Below are 19,393 nucleotides of genomic sequence, written 5' to 3'. Positions count from 1 at the left end.
TATTAGATTTTGCTGTCTTTTGTTTATTCGCAATTTCAAATACCAATTTAGTGAGATCTTGCAAATTTTTGTCCTCCATACTTATTATTTGCAATGACCACTTGCATTGTTATTCTTTTGTAATAAAGACTATTCAAGACCCTTTGCAGAGCTTGAAACTGAGCAATTAGGACAATGTAAGGAGCATCCTAAAGGAGGAGAGACCAAGAAGTAAAGCTGGAGGCAAATTCCAGAGCTTGATGTGTTGGCAGCTGAGTACACCACCACCATGGTGGAGGGTCAGTGATGCTCAAGAGGCCACAATTAGACAATTGCAGGTATTAAGCATGTTGGGGAGCTGGAGGGGAATACAGGATAGAGATGCACAAGGTCATGGAGAAATTGAGACAAAAGTGAGAACTTTAAAATTAACAAGTTGCCGTTTTAGGCTTTTACTTGAACAAAAAGAGGGGCGGTTCTTGATGTGAGTGGTTCTTGGTGCGAATTAGGGGGATAAGCAACAATTTCTGAAGTGTCCAATTTTATTGAGCATGCTAGGTTGGAGACCAACCAGGAAAGTGCTTGGAGGTTTCACCGCCAGATAAGAGGCTGGAGCAGAGTGGTGCAGTATGACAGAGGAGTAGTTTTAGTGCTGGAGAGCACGTGGGGTTAGGAGCACAGCTCAGGTTCCAGTGCAACTACAAAAAGTCTAGTTCATGTAGTGAGTAGCTAGAACCATCAATCGGGAAATTGAGTGTGTGACAGGGATGGAAGGAATGCCCAAAATGTATTGAAGAGGGACAAAAGAGGGGAAAAAAGACTTTGTCTGGATGACATCAAATTGCATATGCTTAATTGACAGAAAAGCAACTGTGGTTACATAAACAGGCAAGAGATTAAGAGACATGTACTGTCATACTTTCATACAGAATGCTCTTATATTATCAGTTCCTGTGATTGATATAGTACAGTAATGGACCATTGTTGACCCACAAAATCCAATAGCCAAACCTCAATGTGCTGTTGCTCATGAAATGTACTTACCCTTTATAACTGCAATTTCTTTCCCATCTTAAAGGTCAAGTTAATGTTAATTAAAGTTTTACTTCATTATATAGTTTTGTTACTTTTGTGGAAAGAGTCCTTTGTGTTCAGTAGGATACCAGATATGAGTTGTTTTACAAATGAAATCTGATAAATTTGATCTCTTAATTAATCCTTTTTGCTTTCAATGCACTTCCCATGGCAGTCTTTTCACTATAAAGGGACCCATTTGCCTAAGGTAGTGATACTCCATTTGAATTTATTGATTGTGATGTCTGCATGAAATTAGTTTTGCTAAAAATATTTTGGGCATGTTTTGCAAATTTCTTTCCCTTATGCTGTCAAATGCACTAATTTGGATATGAAATATAGTTCACACCTGGAATTATCCAGACATCATTGGAGCACTACTTATAATACAGTCTTATAGCAATATTTTAAGGAACAACTCTCATTTCTCCTCTTCCAAAAAATTCTCAAGTTGCCTTACAAGAATAGGTCAGACAGACGTTGGTGAGAAAACAAAGTAATGGAGAAGCAGCAGAAAATAAAAGGCATAGTCCAAGAGCTAGCTTTTCAGGCAAAAGGTAGGGAAGTGAAGTAGATTTTGCAGAAGTATTTTGAACAATAAGGATGCAAAGGCTGAAGGATCATCCTCCGGTGGGTGTGGTGAAGAGGGAAATCTGCAGACACGATTTGGAGCAAAGGAGCATAGAGGCTTTCTCGTGTAGCTGGATAAAATTTTCTGAGGAAGGTAGGATGAGGCCGTGAGGGATTTGTGAATGAGAACCAGAATTTGAAGCTGATTGGCTCGGAACTATTGAAGGTCAGTACCATTAAAGATCTGCTGGATCTTTATGGGCGGCACGGTGGCACAGTGGTTAGCACTGCTCCCTCACAGCGCCAGAGACCCGGGTTCAATTCCCGCTCAGGCAACTGACTGTGTGGAGTTTGCACATTCTCCCCGTGTCTGCGTGGGTTTCCTCCAGGTGCTCTGGTTTCCTCCCACAGTCCAAAAATGACTAAATTGGGTCAAAATGGGCTAAATTGTCTGTAGTGTTAGGTGAAGGGGTAAATGTAGGGGAATGGGTCTGGGTGGGTTGCTCTTCGGAGGGTCAGTGTGGACTTGTTGGGCCGAAGGGCCTGTTTCCACACTGTAAGTAATCTATTCTAAATGGTCCTTTGTGCTGCAGTCATCCTGGGTGAAAGACTTTAGATTCAAGAGTACAAAGCTACTGATTAGAAAATTTGGGGGAGGGAAGGAAAAAAGATTATTGAGCTAATAAAGGGAAAGAGTAAGGTTTGAGCATTGAAGGAATTTTAGACTTGGGAATAAATGACAGTGTACCATAGGTGAGAAAAAGCAGTCTTGGTGGATTGAAATACATCTCATGATCAAAAAGAAAGCCTGCAGGCTTAGAAATGGAATTGGGTGTGAACTGAACCAGATCGATTCTATTTTCCAAAGGTAGTGTTAAAACATTTTACAATTCTATGTAGGTCAGTGTCATGTAAAAATAATTGCTTCAGACTTGTAATGGTGATGGGAAAATAAAATGTCGGTGTGGGTATACAGGTAGCAATGGAACTCCTTCTGGTAGATAACTCCATTGGGTTGGGCATTTTTTGTTGGGTAAGGTGATCAGTATTATAGTCAATGTCATTGTGCGAAAAGGTAAACTTTATTTCATGCATCAATGTTTGCACCATCTGAATGAAATATTCCCTTATTTATCCTTTATTTGCTGTATGTTGATATGTGAATACCTCTGTTAATCTTTCTGAACTTTCTCTAGGCTAGAATTTGAGAGACAACAGAGAGAAGAGCTAGAAAAGCTGGAAAATAAGAGGTAAGAACCAGAATCTCAGAATTGCTACAGCACAGAAGACAAAGCATAAAGCCCATTGTGATAAACTGCCTCTATGGTCTCCCATGGACTGGCACATTGTTATCGCATACTGATGTCTTGGCAATGTAACTATTTCAAAATGTGCTTCATTAATTGGTTGTCATTTCTTTCAAAATCTAAATCATATTAACTGAAATGTTAATGTATTCTTCACTTCGGCTCAACTTTCCCTGAAGGCATGTCAAAATATTGAACTACTTCATGAAAGACTTAAGTTGTTCATAAGCTATTACAGACAATAAACAGGGCGAAACAGATTTATTTTAAGGGTGATTCCACAAGACTGCATTTGTTGGCTCTTCCTAATTGCCCTGCAAAAATGATGGGCCATTTTGTATTGACTCTGGTTTATGAAAGTACTCTGAGAAGGATGCACCATCTGCTTTGCTAACTATGGAAGTCAAGGATGGTGAGTAATTTAAAGACCATAGATATAGAAGCAGAATCGGATCATTCGGCCCATCAAATCTATTTCATTATTTGTTCATGGCTGATATGTTTCTCAACCCCATTCTCCTGCTTTCTCCCTATGACGCTTGATCCCATTACTAATCAAAACCCTGTCTATCTCTGTCTTAAAAACACTCAATGACTTAGCTTCCACAGCTCTCTGCAGCACCGAGTTTCACTGATTCATCACATCTGTCTGAAAGAAATTCCTCCCCATCTCTGTTCTAAGTATTTTGTAAGTTTCAACAGGCTGCCCTGGACGTGGAGAAGATGTTTCTACTAGTAGGAGAGGCTTAGACCTGAATGTACAAGCCTCGGAGTGAAAGGACACCCTTTAGAAAAGAGAAGATTTACAAGAGATGTAGATTTTGTGGTCGACCAGAAGATTGAAAAATTTTCGAAACTAGGAGAAGAGGGGAAATAAAGGGAGAAGTTTGAGAATGAGAGAAAACAATAAGAATCATGAAACCAGATAGTAAAAGCTCCCATGTGTATGATGAGGGAAAAAAGTAGCTAAAGTGCATGTTGGCCCTTTAGAGGATGAAACAATAATGAAAGCTAGAGAAATGGCAGGTCCTTTAAATAAATATTTTGTAACTGTCTTCATAGTAGAAGACACAAAACATCAGAAGGATTTTGAAAAAGAAAGCTGGCACTTAAAATAATTTGTTATCACTAAAGACAAAGTAACAGGAATGTTAACATCCAGGCTGATAAGTCCTCTGGACCTGATGAGCTGATTCCCCGGGTTTTGAAAGAAGTACATACAGAGATGATGGATATGTTGATTGAATCAGTGTTCCCTGGAATTACTTTCTTATGCTGCTGCACAGTCTTCTGAGATCCATGCACCGCAGCACTTCCCAGAAATGGAATCTATTCATATGCATGCTGATTTGGTCTGTGTAGGTCTTCCAGTGGCTGTACAGCACGCAGCTTGTAGGGAATGTAGGTTGTAATAATCCGAAATTTTCCCAGATTCTGGAGAAGTCCTAACAGATTGGGAAACTGAAAATATAACAGCACTGTTAAAGAAAGAAGAGGGATTGGGGTCAGAAAGCAGGAATCTCTAGGCCAGTTAGCTTAATATCTGCCATTGGAATAATGCTAGAGACAATTGTTAAGAATATAGCAGGACATTTAGAAAATTGTAATATAGTCAAATAGCATCAACATTATCTTCGATCAAAAGCAGTTTCCAGCTCTGTAGTTGTCAAAGAGAAATCCAAGTAAACTCTGTGACAATGGGCAATGTTAGGTTGCTGTTGCAAAGAATGACATGAACACCACTTGAATGACCACCTCCTTTGCCATAAGCATTCAATGATTCCATTTGTTTTTGGTGATTGGAAGCACCACAATGGCGCCCCCGTCCCGACAAAAATGAACTTAAAACTCTCTCTGGAACAGTATTGTGGGTCTCCCCTCTCTGTATGCAGACGGCAGCAGTTGAAGAAGGGAGCTCCCCACCACCACAAGGCACTTAAGGATGGGCAACAAATGCTGGCCAACTCCATGAGCTTTCAACACAACTAAACAAAATATTCTGATGTCTCTTAAAATAAATCTGAGTGTGCATTATATTTGAGTAACTTATGGAAAAAAATTAGATCAAATGCAAGAATCAAAAGAGAAAAACTTTAGGTTATATTGGAATTTAATATTAGCACCAAGTTATTGAACACCTTACTTGATTGGTTACATTGTAAAATGTTAAATTTTGTAAAATTTCACTGTTTTAAATGTGTTTTTTTTTGTTTCAACATACATATTTTAGGAGACTGATAGAAGAAATGGAAGAAAAACAACAATCAGAAAAGTCAGAACTAGAGAGGTTGCAGCAGGAAGTAGAGACGCAACGCAAGGAGACTGAAATTGTCAAGCTTCGCATTCGAAAGCAAGAAGAAAGTCTGAAACGTCGAAATCTGGACATTGAAAGCAGGCTTAAAGACTTAAAGGCTGAGAAAGAGAAGTTTGAGGAAGAGCGGCAAAGAGAACAAGAAGAAATTGAGCTGCAAAAGAAAAAGCAGGAAGAAGAAATTTACCTACGAGTCCAAAAAGAATTACAGGTATTGCAGGAACTTCACGAGCAAGAGAATGCAGGTAAACTGGAAATTCTCAGAGAGCTAGAGAAACTCAAAAGAGAAAAGGATAAGCATAGCCAGAAGCTAGAATTGGAGAAGAGAAGACTTGAAGAGGAATCAAAACATCAACTGATTCTCGTCACGCGTCTGGGGGAGCAGGTCAGAGAAAAACAGGAAACTATCCAACTGCTCAAACGAGGTGATGTGCAGAGCCTGGATGAAGAAAAGAATATCCTTGAGGAAATTAGGGAAGTTCTCCTCAAAGCCAAAGAAGCTAGACCTGCCGGAGGTGACGAACCTAGGTCTACTGTTGAAGAAGATACTAGACCTGACGGAAGTGAGGAAACTGAAGATGTCCAGAGAGCGAAGGAAAGATACATGGATCTGAAAAGAACACAATTGGAAAAGTTCACAGCTTTGGAACACAATGTTTCTTATCAAAAAAACCTCCTGGAAAAGGAAATCACTTTTGACCGTGAAGCTCTTGAGCAATTAAGGCATGCACATCAGAAATCCATAAATGGCAGCCTAGAAGATGGTGGAAGTCATGCTTTAGATTCAGTTGAGTTGCTCGAAGCAGTGGAGAAGCAGAAAGAGGTTGAACAACGAATGGTGAATAAGGCACGGCAGCTAGATTATTTAATGGAAAACCATTTACCTGCTCTATTGGAGGAAAAGCAGAGAGCTGCAGAAATCCTCGACCGAGGTCTGCCTAGTTTGGATGTTGTACTTTATGAGACGGAGAAAGAAATTGAGGATAAAAAGGAGCAGTTAGCACAATACAGAGCCAGCACTGATCAACTTCAGCAACTCCAACAAACATATGAATTTACTGCTAATATAGCTCGACAAGAGGAAAAGGTTCGTATGATTGAAAAAGAGATCATTGAATCAAGAGAAAAGCAACAGAGAGAGGCATTGGAGCAAGCAGTAGCTAAAATAGAGAAGAGGCACTCTGCTCTTCAGCGTCATTCTGCCATTGACTTAGAGATTGAGGAACAGAGACAAAAACTAGCAACACTAAATGACTGTGAAGAAACAGATCTTCGAGACAGTCTGGAGGCAGAGCACAAAGCCCTAGAACAAGACCGGGCAAGGTGATAGAGCTTTTCTTTTCAAAGCATAAACTGTGAAAACCTGTAGTAATAACGACATGTAGTGTGAAGTCCCTGATCTGTGCAGAGTTTTGCTGATCTTAGCTGGAGTAGCAGTACCTGTGTATTGGTATTCATGTGGCAGGTTGGAAATCAGACAGGGATTGTGCTTATTGCTGGGTAACTCTTGCTGGAAAGTGCCTGTATGTGGGTATTGGGTGCAGGCAAGTTGAGGTTCTGATTGGTTGGTTGTGCCAATGAACGCATAATTTTGAGAGGCCCCCACCTGTGTGGGCAATACAAAGCCAAACTGTAGATAGATGGTGGTTATGTCTATACCCAAATGTATCCAATGACAAACCTCTGGGCAGAGTGAAAAATTTATCACAGGACTCGAATGCTTCTAATCTAAATTTATACTTCATTTCAGATTTTAGAAAACTTCCAGTTTTCTCTATTCTGACAGCTATTGCTATCTGACAATGAGCTTTGTTCACTAAAATGTTGTCAATTGTATCCCTCCAACTGACTTAGAGATCTAACTTGATGGAATTTCATTTTTGTTATTGAAGGAGAAACAGCATTAGTAAATTGTTTGTTGTTACATCCTAAAGTTATAGGATTAAAGGAAATGTTTGCCTTTAACAATTTAATAAAGTTCTTCCCAAGCCAGGTATGCATATTGGAATTCAGGCATGCATCCTGATTTGTAAATTCATAGTTTCGATCTTTGAAATAAAGGGAACAATTTTTCAATTTAAGCACTAACCACAGCACTAAGTAATCTAGAACAAACGTCTGACAATACCCAATCAATATTATAGTGTACCCTAGCCCATCTGGTTCACTAATGTCCTTTTAGGGAAGAAAACTACTGTTCTTGCATGTGACTCCAGACCCACAACAAAATGATTGACTCTTAATTTGCCTGAGGAGGTTAGGACTGGGCAATAAATGTTGGCCTAACCAGAACTACTGACAACCCATTCAAAAATAACATTAACCTTCACTTTAGAAAAGCAGTCCTATCAATGTGCCATTTGCCCATTTTCCACATTGAAATGGATGTACCTGAAAAGGTTAGAAAATTTCCTTCAATTGAAAGTGCTTTACTAACATAGAAATGGAAGCTTTTAGATCTAAACTTAGGAAAACTAACTTTGTGTAATCACTGATAAGAAAAACTAATGTTTCTTCCTGGGTTCTGAATGTTGTCTGGAGACTAAATTCTTATTGATGAAAGTACCATGTATCCTTTACAATCCAAATGCACCTTTTTTAAACTGGCCAATATCCGGTTTGGTTATAACATGATAACATAACTTAACAGAACCCTCTGTCCTACAAAGCATCACATGTGTTATCCTTTGTTTGTGGAAGCTGAAAAGCAGCTTGCCGGGCTAAGGCTCAACTTTAAGCCAACAAATTAATTTATTTCACATGTATTACGTGAGTGAAATAACTAATTTCCTACAGTGGGTTCTAGGCAAAAGGAAGGCTCAATTTCACAACAAAGCTAGGATATAACATCATGTTTTAGAACTTCCCAATGCCTGTTAGGGCCCTCTTTCTCACTTTCTCATAAGAGGTAGAATGTCAGCTTCGTAAGACTGCCAGTTCAAAGGTTCAGACCTCTGAGCAATCACACAAAGTAATTAGCCTGATCAAACGTGGTTCATATGCAAGCATGTTTCCCAGTGTTTGTCTTGACTAAAGTCTCCCCCCAAATTGAATGAAATAAGATGTTACCTCTCTGATATGGGAAAGGAACCATTTAATAATAGTGGTGTAAAAGGTTTAGGATTAAATAATTTCAAAAATAGAAATTGCTGCAAGAACTGTGAAGGTCTGGCGTCAACTGAAGAGAAAATAGGATTAATGTTTCAAATCAAGTGATCTTTCAGAGCTGATAGCTCGGAAAAGGTGATCTTTATGCTGATGACCAGGGATTTGGAGGGCATGTAGTAAGCAGATAGATGGAGCAGGTCTCAGAGAGAGAGAGAGAGACACACACACAAGCAGACAGAGATGGCTAATAGTAAGCCACCGAAGGAGCAAAGCTGATAATGGGGATAATGCAAAGATTCAAATGGATTGGGTATGCTGAAAGCAGCCCTGTCGTGAAAAGGTGAGGGTAAAGGTCATGTAAGGAGGTGTTCAGGCTGTAAAATTATTGAACTTTATATAGACCCCTGATGGCATAATTTCAGAATACAAGGTTGCCATCGTAAGACCAATGTGAGGAATGGTAGTGAATCTTTGGAATTCTTTAATGCAGAGGGTTGTATCATTTGGGTCATTTATGTGTATTTAAAGCTGAGAGAGTTTTAATCAGTAAGGGATTTGAGGATTATGGGGAAAGAACAGGGAAGTGGAGTTGAGAATTATTAAATCAGCCATTATCATTAAGTGGCATAGCAGAATCGATGGACTGAATGGTCTATTTCTGCTCTTATCTCTTAATGTCTTCATCAGAAGTCACACAACACCAGGCAGGTCAGGAAGGAACAGCAGTCCAAAAACTTGTTACTTTAAGTAAACCTGATGGACTATAATCTGATGTCATGTGACTTCTGACTTTGTACACCCCAGTCCAACACTGGCATCTCCGCATCATAGCTACCATTTTATGGTCTTAAAGCAGGTCAAGACCAAATCACTACACACATCAATCATCTTTTGTTTTTCAGGTAAAATTGTTAATCTGAGGGCAGCTGGAAGCTCTAGATTGAGATCAGATAAACTCAATTTCAGCCAGATCTTGCAAAACCCTTATGCTTTGTCTCAGCTTATTTCAAGTCCATGTGCCAATATCAAGTTAGCAATATCTAAGGCCCCCATCTACACCGAGAGTTTTCTAACCTAAAACATTTCCATTAATTTGTGGAGTTTTGTCTTTATTGTACCAATTATTATACTGTTTATTTGTATTTATACTTTTTGTTCTGTTAAACCAGAGTTTAATGTGACTGAAAGCTGCCTTGTACAGTCATCTGTGTATATTTCACGACTAATTTCTGCTGTAGGCTAGAACAAGAAATTCAGCAACTCAAGCGAAAGATCTGTGAAAATGACGTGGCCTTAAGGTTCTGTGGAGCTGGTGAAGAGAAGTCATCGTACACCAGTTGTCCTGCTAGTCCTCAAAGATCTCCAGCAATCATGACTCCAATAGCTGACGAAAGGTTTGTTTCCTGATGTCCATTTTAAAATGTTGTGCTTTTACATCGGGTACTGAATCAGATGGAGCTACTTTTTATAGCTCATTATGCTAATTTATATATGTTTTATTAAAGTAGATCAGAAAAGACTCGCACAGATAGGAAAACTAGTTCTCAAGCTTCTTTAGATTCTTGAATTCAGTGAGCTGTACAGTTTTGATAATCTTGCATGTCTCATACTTCAACATAGTTGAAGTCACAATCACTATGTGGCTTATCTAAATGTGATTATTGTGTATCATTATTATTTGGTTAGTTATAAACACAAAATATTTCAATAATACTTTGATATCCATTTGCTTCCTTTACCAGTTAAAACAATGGTTTATTTATCAATATCTGTTTAATCATGTCTGGCATCACGAAGTTATCATTTTGAAAGTTGGGGGCCATTTGGAAAACAGTGACCATAATGTAAATAGATTCAATGTAGGACTAGGAACAAAAAAAGCAAAGTCAAGCACAAAAAAATTAAGATGGAGTCCACACTCTCAGGCTGCATTCAGGATACGGCAGTACAGTCACAGGACATTGTCAAACAGGCAAGGCGACAAAGCTACACTATGTACATGCACACCAAGAACAAGAAACTGGAGAAACTTGGCATCACCACCAGCAGTAGCCAAGCCCGTCCTGGCACCACAGTGGAAAATTTTATCATTACACCCTTCAATCAGAAGAGATTAAAGTTCTCAGCAGGAGTCTCAATTTCTGCCCCACTACCAAAATGAGGAATTCATCAGACGAATGAGACTCCAGGAATTCTTTCAAGATGCCAGCAGTGATCCCAGTGAGTGTGTGTGTGTCAGTCACACCATCCACACTATCAAAACCACTCACAAACAATGTCATCAAACCAGCAGATAAAGGAGGAGCCATCGTCATTCAGAATAGAACAGATTACTGCAAGGAAATGTGCGGACTACTGAAAGATCAGGAACACTACAGGCAACTACTGGCCAATCCAGTCAAAGAGCACACCTGTGAACTAAACACATTGATCAAGACTTTGGATCCAGTCCTTCAGAGTTCCCTATGCGCTCTCATCCCATGTACTTCTCACATAGGCGACTTCTACTGCCTTCTGAAGATACACAAAGCCAAGTTACCAGTACATACCCTGGAGGATTTGAGCTATAGGGAGACGCTGAACAGGCTGGGGCTGTTTTCCCTGGAGCATCAGAGGCTGAGGGGTGACCTTATGGAGGTTTACAAAATTATGAGGGGCATGGATAGGATGAATAGACAAAGTCTTTTCCCGCGGTTCGGGGAGTCCAGAACTAGAGGGCATAGGTTTAGGTTGAGAGGGTAAAGATATAAAAGCGACCTAAGAGACAACTTTTTCACACAGGGGGTGGTACCTGTATGGAATATGCTGCCAGAGGATGTGGTGGAGGCTGGTACAATTGCAACATTTAAGAGGCATTTAGAGGGTATATGAATAGGAAGTGTTTGGAAGGATATGGGCCGGGTGCTGGCAGGTGGGACTAGATTGGGTTGGGATATGTAGTCTGCATGGACAGGTTGGATCGAAGGGTCTGTTTCCATGCTGTACATCTCTGTGAATCTATCCCATCGTATCAGGCATTGGGACACTGAGAGAACCTCTCTGGCTATGTTAAAGACATTTTGAAATCCATTGTACAGGGGACCCCCAGCATCTGTCACGACACGACAGATTTCTTATAGAAACTCAGCACCCACGGACCAGTCGAACCGGGAACCTTCCTTATCACAATGGACGTTTCCGCACTCTACACCAGCATCCTCCACAATGACGGCATCGCGGCAATAGCCTCAGTCCTCAACACCAACAACTGCCAATCTCCAAACACCATCCTACAACTCATCTGCTTTATTCTAGATCACGTCTTCATCTTTGACAACCAGTTCTTCATCCTGACACATGGAATAGCCATGGGGACCAAATGTGTACCCCAATATGCCAACAATTTAATGTACATGTTCGAACAAGACTTCTATTCGCAGGACCTCCAACCAACACTATACACTAGGTATATTGACAACATTTTCTTCATCTGGACCCATGGCGAGGAGTCACTGAAACAGCTACACAGTGATATCAATTGAGTTTCATCCCACCATCAAACTCACCATGGACTCTTATCTAGCATCTGTCTTCTTCTTGGACACATGCATCTCCATCAAGGATGGGCACCTCAGCACCTCACTCGACCGCAAACCCACGAAGAGCTTCACGATGCTATGCTTCTCCAACTTCCACGTGAAACATATTAAAACAGCCATCCCTTATTGACAAGCCCTACGCATACACAGAATCTGTTCAGACGAGGAGGAATGTAATGGGCACATGGAAATACTCAAGGATGCCCTCATAAGAACGGGGTATTATGCTCAACTTATCGACCGCCAGTTCTAACGTGTCACAATAAGAAATCGTAATGAGCTCCTCAGGAGACAGACGCGAGCTGCAACTGACAGGGTACCCTTCGTTGTCCAGGACTTCCCAGAAGCCGAAAATCTATGCCATGTTCTTCACAGCCTGCAACACATTATCAATGAGGATGAGCACCTCACAAAGGCTTTCCCCACACCTCCACTTCTCGCCTTTTAAACAATCACCAAACCACAAAAAACAGATCAACTATGTATGGTATTTGTTCCCATGAAAGACTTCATGCGCAAATGAGTAACTGTTAAAGGTAGAAATGCAAATAAATAAGGCAAAATTTGCTTGAAAATAAGTTAAATGTAATGTTCCAATTAGCAGTGAAGAATAGAAGGAGAATCTTGTCTTAACACTGCCTCTGTACATAACAAGCTCCGAGATTACAAAATATTTGTCTGCTCCTATATACGAGAACGTAAGTGAATCTGCAGTTAATTTGCTGTTGCTAGATCAAAATCCTGGAATTGTCTCCCTAACAGCATTGGTAGTCTACCTACAGCTCATGGACTGCAGCAGTTCAAGAAGGCAGCTCTCCACCACGTTCTCAAGGGCAACTAAGAATGGACAATAAATGCTGGCTCAGCCAGCTGTGCCCATGGCCCACGAGTGATTTCTTTTTGGTGTCCAGAAGTGCCCTTACATACAACTGAGGTTTTTAATTTCGTCACCAAATCACTTGTATTCCCATGAGTGAGTAACGAAAATGTCCACCACCTGAATACAATTCAATATCCAGCTAGTTTACATTAACAGGGCCTGACAAGTGTGGCTTGTCACAGACAAGAAGGCTCATGAGCAAAAGCCCACCAATGTAAGGGCTGACTGATCTTTGTGTGTGCTGCAAATTGTTTTGATTCTGTCCTAGAATGGTACATGTGCATACAGTGTGTGATCCATTACCTCATTGTTCCTGACTCGCAATCTGTATACTTTAATTCCAAATCTCTTGCAGCCCACATTTATTCTAATGTTTTTTAAATGAGAACGAAGCCCATTTGTTAGCAATTCTCTCTTTACAGAAGATACCTTATTAACATGACATAAAATGTGAAAACATTGGTCATCAGTTTTTCAATAAAAAAGATAGATGCTTGAATCAAGATTGCAGTTTAGAGAGTAATTAAATTCCAATCTTAAACTGTGTAATTCCTCAAAAACAATTGTATTCTAATTGACATAAGACTTAAATACTTTTCAACAGAGTTACTGCTCCAGTAATACAGCTTCACCTTGATTTAGAAGAATGCTTTTGCTTCATATAATACATGGACTTACCCTAGATCAGACAATAAATGGGCTTAGGTCTGCTTCTGTTAGTTTTTTTCTGGAGCAGGTCACTTGAGGGGTGCCACTCCCTAGCAAGCATGGTTGTTCAGGATACTGCTCATTTCCCACCGTCCTTGAGTGATTTTTAGAAGGATTTACAAGTCAATACTCTGCCTATTTGGCTGTGTCATTAGTGCAATCTGTTTGACAATCAAGTTCTGAATTGGAACTCAAGCCTGGAGCTCCTGGTTCAAAGGCAGGAACATTCCAAGTATCCTATAAATTACATTGTACAATGTTCTTAGAATTCTGAGACAGCACATTATTTGACTAGGTCCTAAACAGTACCTGCACAGAAATGTACTACTGTATGCAAAGGTGAGGTCAAATCCCATTGTAGTAATTTGCGATTTTCACTTCAGTTTTTTATCATTTTAAAAGCTTGCTATTAGTAAGCATGACCAGGAAATTAGTGTTTTTTTTTAAGTAAGCTTTTTCATCAGTTTGCTTTATAGAAAAGAAAACCTGTCAATGTTATCAATACAGACTGCTCCATCCTCTCTCCGATTAGATTGACTTGTAGCAAACCACTCTGTTGTGTGAAACTGCTACTAAGGATACAACCACTTGGCTGTAGGCTAGGCTTTAAACTAGGATATGGCACATAGTTATACTGGTAAAATTCCTCAACATGTTCGCTATCGAGGGAACTGTCCTACAAACTAGTTACGCAATACTAATGGAACATACAGCACACTCTAATCTGATGGCTCAGACCTAAGCAACATCTAATTTTCCATGGATGTACCTTCTTAGCAAGCTCCTTCATTTTTATGCATGGGTTTTCATCTGGAAAGAACTTCTATGTTGCCACGTGCAAGCAATCTCCATGAGATTTGGTCCAAAACCAACCCCCCCCCCCCCCCCCCGCCCCCTTGCCACCACCACCACCCTGCAGTTGGTTGGGAGCTTAAAAAAAACAACCTGTTTATCTCCAGAACTGCACATGCCAAGTATAGTTCTGTTAAATGCATTGCCTCCAAAAATACTGGTTCATGTTCCACTTAGCACCTGTGTGAGTAATGTAAAGTTGACAGTATCACAGGTCCTGGCATTGTCACTTTTCAGAGTGAAATAAATACCATTCCTTCCTTCAACATATCTAGTGGGATTGTTTGCTACCTAACTATAATAAATCAAGGCACCCTTACTCGACAGCACGTGTGTACAGTTGAATTATACTCTTTTCAATTGTACCCCATGGTGTCCTAGCATATTCCAGTTGACACCTGGGATGGGGTTTTACCTTAATGAGAGAACGTTGGACAGGCTGGGCCTGCATACAATGGTGTCTAGAAGAATGAGCAGTAACCTTGTTGAGACATAGGATTCTTGGATGACTGGATGGTATGGTTGTTGATAGGATCCTCTCCCCTTTGTTGGGAGAGATTAGAGCTATAGGACACAAATTTCTTCAAACAAAAATGGGGGCACCTGCAACTTAGGACAGGTATGAGGAGGATTTTTTTGGAAGTTGAGACTTTGTAGCTCTAGTCTTCAGCGAGCTTGAGTACTTTTAAGGCTGCGGCAGATGGATGCTTTTGTTATAAAGGAGTTAAGGATGATCAGGGAGAACAACAGAGTTGAGGGCACGAGTTCATCAGTTATGATCCTCTTGGTAGGCTTAAGGGACTGAATGGCCTCCTGCTGCTCTGAGTTTGTGTGTTCTTGTGTTGAGATTACAAACACTTCATACTCACGCTTTGTTTTTAACCTCTTCAGGATAAATGCATATATTGAAGAAGAAGTTCAGCGACGACTAGCAGAAAAAGCAAAATTACAAAATGAGCACGAAATAAACAATATGATTGACCCTTCCCTTTCCACAGAACAGGTGGGTAAGCTGTTGTCAACTTCAGTCTCAGAACAAACTGTTGCAGTGCACCATATGCATTTTTAAAATGCTGCCATTTTTAATAGCAGCATGGCATAAAGCTTAAATGTGTTTTTTGCATGTCTCAATTTCTGTAACTGAAGGTTAATTAATCTATTATAAAACCATTTGTGTAACCTGGCATTTCAATGAGTTAATATGTTGAATGTGGACTTCCACAATATTGAATAAAAGCATCGAGAGGGCAAAATAAATTGAGGCGTTATAGATAAATAAAATAAACAAAAACAGAAATTGTGAGTGAAATTCAGCAGGTCTGGCAGCATGTGTGGAGAGAAAACAGTTAACATTTCAGAACACTGGATCACTGAACTCAGAAAGCGTTAACTGTTTTCTCTTCACAGATGCTGCCACACCAACTGAATTTCAGAGTTAATGTTTCGAGTCCAGTGACGTAATGTTCTGAAAAAGGTCACTGGACTCAATGTTAACTGCTTTCTCTCTACAGATGCTGCCAGATCTGTTTAGTTTCTCCAGCAACTTGTTTGTTTCAGATCTACAGCATCTGCAGTTCTTTGTTTTATTATAGCAGATAGATGAGACAGCACTTGATTTCTAAAAGTTCCAATAAGAATTTGCTGTTGACTAAGTGAGTTTTAACAGCACAGAGCAGATCCATCTGAATCAAAAAAAATCCCAAGATCACTTTTCAAATTTCTTTTGGGATTTTGATCTTGGCAGTATAATTATTAGGAGAACAGCTGTAGCCCTTTGCATCGTCAATAGTTTAAGAAGGGGCATACTTACTGCATGTCTCAGTCCTCAATCCTGCTGGGACTGTGCAAGTTGTCATCTAGTGAGGAAAAAAAATAGTTTTTGAAAGTTACAGCAAGTTGGTCTTTGGAGTATTCCTTCAGTGAGAAGTGAACATCTTCAAGAGAAATGGCAAGAAAGTTAAAGAAGAGAATTGGTGAGAAAACAAAGATGCCTTCTAGATTATAAGATGCAAAATAAAAACTGATGATCACTAAATAGGCATATTTAGAGCCAGAGGCTCTACATGATAAACCTGCATTCTAACCCTGAGCAGTCCAATGACTTAAAATGAAATAGGAACCTAGTCTTTGTGCACTTTAATTCACTGAGGTGTGCCCCAAGACCTGCCAAACCACTACTTGTCTCGTTCTATGAGTGCAAGTGAATTCACAATTATTGCTGGCTCTCAAATACCATTAGATACCCAAATAGCTTACACAGTTGGCAACATGTGCTCAACCAAGTAATCTATGATTGTTTGCCACTTCACTTCCACTGATGTGAGTTACCTGTGGTTTTTCTTTTGAAAATATATTCTGTGCAGAATGTGGTGTGGGTTTCTTTATTATAAGAAATCATTCCTACTTTGTGACAGAAGCCCCAGCTCTTCAAGAAGAATATAAATTGGACCTGAAATAGGCCATTTGGCCCATTTGAATTTGCTCAGCCATTGAACAAGTTTATGATTAACCTTCTATCTGATTCAACCATCTCACATTGTCTCCATCTCCTTTAATTCAAGCTCTGTCATGTTTCTCTGAGAGAGAAATCTTGGTTTGAAGCATTGTAAGCTTATGTAAAATTTCCTTTGGTTATGGATGTGAAGAATGTTGATGTAGGCGCATGGCATATTTTTTTTCTTCCCCCATGCAGATACTTAGTGTCAGAATCAAACATTGGCAAAGTTAGCTGTGGCATAGGAAGACAACAGAGCTTTCCACACAGTCCCAAGAGCTGTCAAAACCAGGAACATGGCATTTTTGTGTTGTGGTCTGAATTGTGTCAATGTGGGTCAAACTTCTTACACAGAATCTGTTCCTCAAGTGCAGGGGAGGAACTGTGTTTCTCTCTCCACAGGTGCCATCTGACCTGCTGAGTTTTTGCAGCACTTTGCTTTTATTTCCAGTTTCCATTGGACAAATTACTTCATGCAGAGGTCAGCAGTGGAAGTACTGTGTTGAACAATCCAGTGCTAATTATTTTAAACAAAAACAGATTGCTGGAGAAACCCAGCAAGTTTGGCAGCATCTGTGAAGAGAAAGTAGAGTTAACGTTTCGGATCTAGGGACCCTTCTTCAGAATGCCATGTTGGTACAGGCGCATGGCATACTTTTTTCTTCCCCCATTGTGTAATAATTTCAAGATGGTAAGCGAGAAACCTAAATAATTTGAAATCAGTCATTCACCATTTGGTAAAATTATATTATCAATATAGTCTAATTCCGTTGTAATTTTCCCAATGTGTTTAAATGATACAAACAATGGTGATTTTAGTGTTTACATTCTATTTATATTCTGGTTACGGAGTGACTAAACGAGCATGGTTAACCCATTAGAATCTGTTACTATGTTGTATGTGAACCATAGCGCTTCAACTTCATAAAGGTGTACATCATGACAGTGCTTTACTCTTGTGTCCCTCTCGGTGAAATATAAATCTGTTGTAGCAGTTGACCACAATTTAAATGAGGTTTTAGATCTTTGACTCAAGGTGAACAGAAAAATGTAAATTGTTTTTAAAATTGAAGGCCAAGCCATTATTATGTAATTTCTACATCAGTACTCTGCAGCAAGCGATTTGTGTGACATTTGTCATAAGCTGCCTAAATTCCAGTAGTTAACTGAATTATTAACTTGACAGGAAAATTTGTGGCACAAACGAGCAGCACTGAGTATTTTGTTTCTTCAAGAATGATGATTGGAAACTTTTATTTTGCTTGAAGTCAAATATTGTTCTGGGATACCTGAAAATTGAGCTCTACTCTCTGCTTTTGTGGACTTGGGTATTTTGGAGGGAGTGAAAGAGAGATTTAAAAATAAGGTTTTTTTTTAAGGAAAGAAGCTTAAAAAATTTATTTTCAACATTAGCCGAGGACCTAGAGTTAAATATACTTTAATTTGGAGAGATGGAACAAAGGCATGCAAAAGTACATTAATATATAATTTCCATATTCAACAATATATGAATGATGTTTTGTGAGCTGTTTATGATGAACTCTACCAATTAATTTGTTTTCATATTACTCGAGTATCTACAAGAGTTGATCTAAATGTTTAAAACAAGTTTGAGAACTAATGCCCACTTCTGTATTTAGAAATTAAATAAATGGATCAAAAATGTTAACTTATTACTCATAGCTATGTGAGCTGCATGCTTTAGTGTAAGATTGCTATATGATATAGAGAAATTAATGCTCTGTTGACATTGTAGTTTGATACTTGTAATCATTTGGTAACAGATTTGCACAGTTTGCGTTTAGTGTTAGTGCTGATGGAAGGATAAAATTCCATTCCAAAAGAATAGTTTGAATTTTATTTGATACATAGCTGAAGACGTGTCCTCAAAACTCATATGTTAGTCTATAATGAACTCTTTGTCCTTGTAACAAGCTTCATGAATTGCGCCCCTGGGTTGGATTCTTAAATGAGACAGCAGATCATTAGATAGATAATGATGGCTATTGAACTGAAGTAATAATAGTGACAGAACTTTTCAACAGATCTGCTGCTCTTGTTTAACAGCGTAATGGCTTTGTAAAAGCAAATGCTATTTAAGAAAAAAATTGAAATAATACTTTGGACCCTTTTCAGGAAAATGAAAATCTACAAAATAATGTGAACCAACGCAAATTGAAGTATAAGGTAGTTTTTCACTTTTTTTGAATTGCTACTTATTTCTTTTTCGCCAGTGTAAAAATCATTTACTGTTTTAGGAGGAAAGAAGTCTTTCAAGTCCTTACTAATTGGATCCAGCAGTTTAATTTGCATTTGATTTGCAACTAATTCGGGTTATCCAATACCAGCAGTTTGAGTGGGCGGAAGTCCTATATCAATGGTAAATCTGTTAACTTGGTATCATTTGTATGACATTGTCCACAACAAAAGATCTGAAGCATTCAGCAAAACTGCATGAATAGTGATTGAAGTATGTGTGAGCACTGGCCAAAAATAAAGCTTTCATATTAAGATTGCATTTTTAAAACCATC

General features: G+C 39.2%; 1 protein-coding gene across 2 annotated transcripts in view; it reads left to right on the top strand.

Moving 5' to 3' along the window:
- kif16ba (kinesin family member 16Ba) overlaps positions 1 to 19,393 on the top strand; it is a 130,666-nt gene that overhangs the window by 59,962 nt on the left and 51,311 nt on the right. For both annotated transcript variants that reach the window (XM_060831852.1, XM_060831853.1), the window contains 5 exons: positions 2,820 to 2,873; positions 5,161 to 6,564; positions 9,588 to 9,743; positions 15,259 to 15,370; positions 18,998 to 19,048. In XM_060831852.1, the coding sequence (XP_060687835.1) occupies positions 2,820 to 2,873; positions 5,161 to 6,564; positions 9,588 to 9,743; positions 15,259 to 15,370; positions 18,998 to 19,048 (1,777 nt within the window). The remainder of the gene's footprint in view (positions 1 to 2,819; positions 2,874 to 5,160; positions 6,565 to 9,587; positions 9,744 to 15,258; positions 15,371 to 18,997; positions 19,049 to 19,393) is intronic.

The sequence above is a fragment of the Hemiscyllium ocellatum genome, chromosome 10 (assembly GCF_020745735.1).
Source record: "Hemiscyllium ocellatum isolate sHemOce1 chromosome 10, sHemOce1.pat.X.cur, whole genome shotgun sequence".
NCBI classification, from domain to species: domain Eukaryota; kingdom Metazoa; phylum Chordata; class Chondrichthyes; order Orectolobiformes; family Hemiscylliidae; genus Hemiscyllium; species Hemiscyllium ocellatum.
The sequence above is the reverse complement of the archived record's forward strand: the minus strand, read 5'-3'. Positions and strand labels throughout refer to the sequence as shown.